The 8,861-nt window shown below is 41.6% G+C and overlaps 1 protein-coding gene across 1 annotated transcript in view; it reads left to right on the top strand.

Annotated features, from left to right (window-relative positions):
- Positions 1-8,861, top strand: part of TERT (telomerase reverse transcriptase) — a 127,147-nt gene that overhangs the window by 85,924 nt on the left and 32,362 nt on the right. Inside the window, exons 11-12 of the mRNA XM_018569233.1 lie at positions 2,382-2,453; positions 6,573-6,758. Of these exons, the coding sequence (XP_018424735.1) occupies positions 2,382-2,453; positions 6,573-6,758 (258 nt within the window). The remainder of the gene's footprint in view (positions 1-2,381; positions 2,454-6,572; positions 6,759-8,861) is intronic.

Below are 8,861 nucleotides of genomic sequence, written 5' to 3'. Positions count from 1 at the left end.
TATATATATATATATAATATATATATATGCAGTCCTAAATGTACTATGTAATAAATACAAATTAAAAAATAGTTATATAAAAAAGTAAAAAATAAAATTATATAAAACATTTAAAAAAAAGAAGTGATAAAGTAAAAAATAAATAAAACAAACCCTGCTGGGGGAGTGGTCACCGACAAACATGTGAGGAGGTGTTCTTGCAGAGCTCCGGCACCCGCTTCACTCAGCGATATTAGAGCCTAGTAAGGAGTCGGCTACCTGAAGTCCCAGAAGCGAGATAAAAGGAGAGACACCCTGCAGTGAAACTACTCACCATACGGTCGGTCGTATGGTGGGGAGGAGTAATAAGAAAAAGCCCAAAGAGCCTGGGGAATCTACTTGGATGGCGTAGAGAACAAACATCGTAATGTTTTTTTCGCAGAACGGAGGAAGAAGAAACTGTAAGCACACCACTAAAAGTGTCATTCTCAGGAGACTGAGATCTGACCTCATCGACCTCATCTGCCAAGCCCAACCCTTGAAAAAAAAAACCCACACCATAATCCCCCCTCCACCAAACATTACACTCGGCACAATGTAGCCAGGCAAGTACCGTTCTCCTGGCAACCGCCAAACCCAGACACGTCCATCGGATTGCCAGACAGAAAAGCATGATTCGTCACTCCAGAGAAGACAACTCCACTGCTCTAGAGTCCAGTGGCGGCGTGCTTTACACCACTGCATTTGAGGGACTTTACACCACTGCATTCGACGCTTTGCATTGCACTTGGTGATGTAAAACTTGGATGCAGCTGCTCGGCCATGGAAACCCATTCCATGAAGCTCTCTATGCACTGTTGTTGCGCCAATCTGAAGGCCACACGAAGTTTGGAGGTCTGTAGCTATTAACTCTGCAGACTGTTGGCAACTTCTGCGCACTGTGCTCTTCAGCATGCACTGACCTCGCTCTGTCATTTTACGTGGCCTACCCCTTCGTGGCGGAGTTGCTGTTGTTCACAGTTGCTTCCACTTTGTTATAATACCACTACCAGTTGACCGTGGAATATTTAGTAGCAAGGAAATTTCACAGAGGGACTTATTGCACAGGTGGAGACCTATCACGCTACCACGCTTGAATTTACTGAGCTCCTGAGAGCGACACGTTCATTCACAAATGTTTGTAGAAGCAGTCTGCATGTCCAGGTGCTTGATTGTATACACCTGTGGCCTTGGAGGTGATTGGAACACCTGAATCCAATGATTTGGAGGGGTGTCCCAATACTTTTTGGCAATATAGTGTATTTGGAACGACTGATGAGGCTGTTATTTGCAAGATAAATTGGGCAACCTCCATCCAAAATAGACCTATCTGCGGGCATTCCCATAAAATGTGTATAAAGTCTGCTAAGGCAAAAGAGCATCTCCAGCAGACTTGGGAGCCAGCCCCATAGATCTTCACCAGCCTGGCCGGCGTATATCCTATGAAGAATCTTAAATTGGATAAGTCTATCCCTGGCAGAGATCAAATGAGTAAAGGGATAGTCCTAAACATCTTCCTAATCCTCATCGGAAAGAATTGGGACCTCCAGAAGCCATTTGCTTTTACATTGAAGGTCACAAAGGTGAGTTATACAGAATAAGGCACAATATTCTTCAGATAGAGGTTTCCGCAAATCCTCACACCTAAGCAATTTCTCCAAGAGCGACATTAACAAGGAACAGTTGGAACCTCCAAATTCTCTGAAAACCATGCCGGACCTGCAGGTAGCGGAACAAATATACATCAGGGAGATCATACCTTGTTTTCAGTTCATCAAAGGTCATAAGAAAATTGTTCGAAGTCACATCCCCATTGGTTCTGATACCCCTACTTGGCCATATATGATCTGGTTATTCTGACTCCAAACAGTTGTATTAGTGATTTAACCTGCCCTTAGTAAACATGGGCACTGTCAGAAGACTGGGGAAGAAAAGAGAAATAAGGTATGCAAAGAATACAGAGTAGGCAATTATCTAGAAGTATGCGTTTGTAGAAAACCTTTCTAAAAGGTGTGTTTGTTGTTATTTTAAAGATATGAGTAAAGGTCCCTTTACGGAAAATTGTAATGTAAATTCTCATTATTCTCAAACTCACAGTATTATGAATATAAACCATGACTATGCATTGTCATATTTTCATACAATAGATTTAACTGCACACTTGTAAATCTAGGAAATGGGCCAAACACGGGTTTTTCCACAAAGGAGTATGCAGGGACCAGAAAGTCCCATTCGGGTATAGAAGCCTGGAGTTCTTTAAGTAGTTTAGTGGCTTGGCACTTTGCATTCACCGTAGTTTCAGCATTACAAAACTGTAACATTCTGCTACTGTACCCTGATCTAATTTTGCCTATTTATTCCAGAGTTTTGATGCGACTTTCTGATGACTTCTTGCTAGTTACAACCAACCTACAAAAAGCAAAGACCTTTTTACGGTATGTAGTTTTAGTACATTCTTGAAGCATTGTTTGTTTCCTCATGCTTTCTCTGTCTCCACCCCCTGCTGCTCCGCCCCCCTTCTCCTCTTGCTCGCTCGCCCGCCTGCCGACATTAGACAGCACGGCTGCCTAATGTTGCGGTGCCTGAACCTTGGCTCGCGTGCCAGCAGAAAGGGCCTCGCGTGCCCTCCCTGGCACGCGTGCCATAGGTTCGCCACCACTGTACTAGATGGTCCCACAAACACTTCATAAACCTTTCCTGTTAGTTTATGCTGGAGGTGCCAAGAAGAGGTTAGCGCATTCTTGCATGCGTGGTGGACCTGCCCAAGAATATACTGTAGAACGTTTGGAAACACTCTTATCACTGGGCAGTCTGACATTCATATCTGTGCGTGCCCTATTGCATCACAACAAAACTTCCCCACATAAGTATGAATGCGGAGAAGCTGGTCATCTTGTCCTATGGAAGTTGACTTGCTAGCCCTCACTCGGATTGGTACTGTAAGACAGTGGTTCTCAACCTGTGTAACCTCAATACCCACTTTTGTCCTTGGTCATAAAGTCATGACCCAAAAATAATTTCATTTCCAAAACATAATTTATTCCACAAAACAATTTGTGCAGTATTCCACAATGTATATATGCACATTTTAAACAGTTTCTTTGCCGTGGCAGGGTAATTATAACTTAAAATAACACTGCCACACCAGTTTGGCTGAGGAAAGTGGGATTACAAAGTGGGTGCACAGAGTGTGTCGGCATTGTGGGCGCACAGAGTGTGTGGGTGCTGTTTGTGCAGAGAATAGGTGGACGTTGTGGGCGCACAGGGTGTGTGAGGGTGCTGTGGGTGGGCGCACATTGTGTGCGTGTTTGTGCATCCAGAGTCTGTCTGTAGGTAAAGAGTGTGTGGGTGCACATAGTGTGTGGGGGCACACGGGTGGGGGGGGGGGGGGGGGCGGGGGGGTTTGAGGAGAATGCAGTATTCTCCTTAGAGATACTTTGTATCAGTTTGTAAACACACAGCCGGCTCGCAGCTACACAACACAGTGAGCTGCTGCCGGGTCTGTGGCTGTGACGGCTCTGTGATGAGAGCGATAACTTGTCGCTGTGATCACAGGGCTGGGACCACCTAATCTGCTGTTGAGGATCTGCTTCGGACCCAGCAATAGCAGCAGTAACTCAATGAGAGTTGGTCCCTTCATGGACTAGTGCTCATTTTACTGCATAAAGGGTTTATCCAGTCACCAGTTGTTAATGAACTGAACGATCATAACTGAATAATCCTGTCGGTTGTGAAGGGGTGAAACAAAATGGCAGCTTTACCTGTGTCCGATAGAAGGGGCACAACCCAAGCAACTTGTGTGAGGACAGTCAGTTTTAAGGTGTTTGGTGCACTTTGTTTTGCCTTTTTACTAAACGTTTAAAACAATGCAGTGAGCTACTGTGAAAAAAGAAGCACCCCTTGCTTCTGTGACCACTCCCCAACCCCAACGAGCTCCAGTGTGGTGGAGCCAGCCATGGCAGTTGGATTAAAGTGTATTTCCACTTTTGCAGTCAAATTTGAGAAAACCCCTCTATATGTTTATGTTCCCATTCACACAGCATAACAAAAAAAAATACTTAAAAAATGTCTTACTTTTTAGATGTTTTGTTGCAGCAGGCAACATGGCTGGATCCAGTTTTGTTTTCTTTGAGCACCCTCACAGTGATTATTATTATACAGGATTTATATAGCGCCAACAGTTTTTGCAGTGCTTTACAATATAAGGAGGATATTACAAAACAAGACAAGATGGTAAGGAGGGCCCTGCCCGTGAGAGTTTACAATCTAAAAGGTAGGGGCAAGTGATACAAGGGATGGTAGCTGTGTGAGGATGAATTGTTTGAGACAGTGATTGTTCAGTGGTTAGGTTGAGGTGGGATAGGCTTCCCTGAAGAGGTGAGTCTTAAGGGATCCTTATAGAAAGACTTAGGACTGAAATTTGTGGATTGTTTCTCTCATTAACTTTAACATACAATGCAAACCCCTCACATTCCCTCCTAACGTTACAAAGAAGAAGCCAAGTAGAAACTTTAACCCTTAAGAAGCCAAGCCCTAAGCCAATTTAACTTGCATTTTTTAAAGAAAAACTCTAGGATTTTACAAAATTAACCCTTGCAGTGGGGCTTGTTTTGGTGTAGGGGTGAAAATAAAATAGAAATACTCACCCGATCCTCGATCCCCCCAGGACTGTTTGACTCTCTTCCCCTTTGCTCCAGCTGTGGTATTGTACCTTGGCATCCTCGTGTCTAATGGACCTGCATTAGATGTGATAACGTCATGAGTCCTTAGAATACTGGAGCCCGGGGAGAGGAGGCTTTGGGGACCGGATGAGAATTTCTTCTTTATTTCCCCCCCTAGACAGAACGAGCAGGTAACCCTTGCAGTGTTCATTTTTTAAAATCCTGTATTAGGGCCATCAATCACTGATAACACTAAACTGATGAGCGGTAACAGCTTTTAAAGCGTCGCCTATGGCCAATTTTGGGTATTATCGTTTTTTTGAGGTTTCGCGCACGCAATTTTAAGGCTTGACATGTTTGGTGTCTTTTTACCCGACGTGACCCCGTCTTTTATATTTTACCAAAAAATTGGGTAATAATGTTTTATCATTTAATATAGGGGAAACAGTTTTTTTTTTTATTTCGGTAATTTTTCCTTAATATAGTAATAAAAATAAAACCCGTAGTGGTGAATAAATACCACCAAAAGAAAGCTCTATCTGTCCCCAAAAAAGGGTATAAAATTCATTGCAGTACAGCATTGCATGACGGAATAAATGTCTAAGTACCGCAGCGCTGAATACTGAAAAATGGCCTGGGTGGGACGGGGGTTTAACACCGCGGATGTCAACTGGTTAAGGTGACATTGGTTATCCCTGTGGTGAGAAAAATGCTGAGGTATAGTCCTGACACACAGAGATAAAAAAAAATTACATGGAAAAGTAGCCCAACTTAAAATAACAATACATAAAAAGAAGATATGATAGACTGCTACAATTGAATAAGTTCTCAGCAAAAGATTTGCCAAAAGTTTAACCATAATGTATATAAAGAAATGGTAAATAAAGGGAAGTGTTTTGTATGAGTAAGCATAAACTATTAATTTAGAATAGAAAAACATAATTTTAGCATTACAAACAACTCTAATTGAATGTGTCTATCTACTACTAGCCAATTAGCATATAGTGTGCTGCAAAGGTGATTTTTCAGGAATTTAAAGCTCTGTAGGTTAATCTGAGGCTAGCTAGTCTCTTACTTATCCATATACATTGGTTAACAAAGTACAGGCAGTCCCAGGGTTACCTACAAGATAGGAACTGTAGGTTTGTACTTAAGCTGAATTTGTATGCAAGTTGGAACAGGTAAATTTTTTAAGTGTGACTCCAGCCAAAAAAAACTTTTTCGTTTTGGATAGCATAGGGAAGGGTCACGTTTGTTTTGCTGTCTGTTCCTGTTGTTCAGAAGATTATAATAAAACTAAATTTATTTAAAATTATTTTTTTAATTTAAAACGCATGAAGAAAGTTTTTTTCTATTTTTAATTTTATTTTATAAACTTTTTTCGGCTGGGTATGGCTCCCAGCCTGCAGATGAAGAGGAGGCAGTGGAGCAGGACAGAGGAGCAGCGGCCGGACGGGGGAGCTTTAATGTACAGGCGGCTGCCGGTACATTTAGGAGAACTGTGGACCCCGGTTCCTAAGTACGGATTGCCCGTAAGTCGGACATTCCTAACCCGGGGACTGCCTGTATACAGATAAAATAATGAAACCATATTGCCTGTAAAGCACATGAAACTAAACTCAATAAGCAACAGATTCAAATGTTGTTATAGTATGTGCACTTTAAGTTGCAGAATGTTGTGTCTGCTGGTATCTGGTTTTTTTGTCTTTCCCATCAACTATAAACCAATCTAAATTTAATGTAGGGTCTTTAATATTCTTTCATATTACTATCGGCATAGTTTCTATATATATACAATTCATATAAATGTGATTCTCTGATTGATAAATGGAATATAGCTGTAGTAAATCAAATTGTATGCATTAATCTATCATGTTTCCAAACTTATTTCAGAATTCTAGCAGAAGGAATTCCTGAATATGGGTGCTCCATAAGCCAGTATAAGACCATGGTGAATTTTCCTATTGAAGATATTCCAGGGTGTTCAGAAGTACAGTGCTTACCAGCTCACACTTTATTCTCGTGGTGTGGCTTACTGCTTGATACAAAGACTTTGGAAGTTTTCAGTGATTATTCTCGGTAATACAGGCGTATCATAATGTATTACTTTTTTTTTTTTACAGAAGCATGCTTTTATGCTTTATATCTTTTTTTACTTTGTTTAAAGTTAAATAATGCAACTACATTTCTAGTACTTGATGTTTAAAATGAGTAAACCTAACTCTCCAGCCTGTCACAAATGTCAGGTGCAAGAAGGGGTTATTATACATATGTGAAAACAAAATCCACAAATGCGGATATCAGGTCGTGCATAAATAGCAGTGTATATTACAAATAGCTCATTCCAAACAGTATATCATGTGTCCAGCTGTGCAAGAAAATAAAAATGATGCCACAGTCTCAGCCTAATGAAGCCACAACATCCAGCCTTGCATCCTCTGAATAACAGAGGAAGGGCAATCTCAGGATATAGAAGACAAAAGTACAGAAGCACACCGGCATAGTCTAGCAAATTAGACTTTAATAAAAGTTTATGAATAAAATTAAATGCATTCACAAGTGTGTAGCTCGTGTGGAAAGTATCCAAGCCTTCTGGGGCTCCTTATCGGGATAAGCCCCTGTGGAGAGATCAAGGATGCTGAGGCCATAGAGCAGGCTTGTGTGAACACACAGTTCCTGAGCTGCTGACAGTTTCAGTCTTTCTCCAATCCCGGCCACTTCTGTTCCTTCCGGTGCTACGCGTCTCACGGTGCTGCTGTAACCAGGTACCCATTTCAGGGAAATCTCTTCCCCTTTCATCAGCCTGAAAGGGAAGAGATTTCCCCGAAACGCATCCCTGGTGGCAGCAACACCGGCAAAAATGAAAGTGGTTGGACCTAAGGTGGGTCCGTACAGCTCAGTTTTTTCCTCCATCTTGCTATGGAGGAAGAAACTGAATGGATGACACAGAAGTGGCATCCGTTCTTTACTCCTCTGATCAGCAGGGGATCTGTGCATGAATCCTGTGGTAATCAGAGCGCCTGTGTAAGGGACCTTAAGTGGTTAAAAAAAAAAAAACAATGCTGATACTAGTTACTTTTCTAATTTTCTTTATATTGTGAAGAGGTAAATTAGAATATTTTATTTACTTAGGGCCAGTGATAAAGACCATTAAGAATAAGCTTTGTATATGAAGTTCATGAAATGTGCATGTTTTATGAATCTTCAATAAAAGCCTTGTAGTGAATCATTAAAAGTTTCCCTTTAGTAACTACTAAAAGTGGCTTTTGCAGTACTATGCTTCTTCTTAACCATTTGAAGATGCAGTGCCATACCGAATTAATTTTATATTTTTGGGGGGACTTTGGAGCTTTATTTTGGTGGTATTTAAGCACCACTGTTTTTTTTTTATTTTTTACTATATAAAGAAAAAAGTGCTGAAAATGTTGGGAAATAAAACTGCTTTCCCTATGTTATATTATGAAACATGTATTAGCCAATTTTTTGGTAAAATACAAAAGATGGGGTTATGTCGAGTAAATGGATATCAAACATGTTGAGACTTAAAATTGCATGCACCCGCATAACCGCAAAAAAACTACCATACCCAAAATTGGCCATAGGCGACGCTTTAAAAGCTTTTGCCGCTCATCAATTTAGTATTCTCAGTGATTGATGGCCCTAGAATTGCACTCTGACATTCACAGTGATATGTAACATGCATAGTCGTTTTGGCACGTAGGCGCACTCGACACATGTTTGTGTTTTATATGTGTGGGGCAGGGGACTTTAAAAACAATTTTTTATTATATATCACTTTTTTTTTTTTACACTTAACTTTATTGCCATCACAAAGGGGGCATATCGTGACAGGTCCTCTTTATGGACACCCCTATATTAGACACCTAATATCACCTTGGGACCCCAAACAGGCTGATGAGGCAGAGATGTGCTCAGAAAGAAGCTGATGAAGCAGAGATGTGCTTCATCAGCTTTTTCTCTGGCTTTTTCTCTTTTCTCTTCCACATTCAGCGATCAGAGGGGAGATCAGCCACTGAAAGTGTGCTGATCTACGTACGATCCAGCCACAGAGACCTGTTGTGCTGATCCCGGGCCAGCACAGAGGACAGTGGAGCCCGAGATAGCTGTCGGTGGTGTGTGCTTGGGGGGGGGGGGGGGGGGGGGGAAGGGGGGGGACACTGT

The sequence above is a fragment of the Nanorana parkeri genome, unplaced genomic scaffold (assembly GCF_000935625.1).
Source record: "Nanorana parkeri isolate BGI_ZX_2015 unplaced genomic scaffold, ASM93562v1 scaffold1309, whole genome shotgun sequence".
Lineage (NCBI taxonomy): Eukaryota > Metazoa > Chordata > Amphibia > Anura > Dicroglossidae > Nanorana > Nanorana parkeri.
The sequence above is the reverse complement of the archived record's forward strand: the minus strand, read 5'-3'. Positions and strand labels throughout refer to the sequence as shown.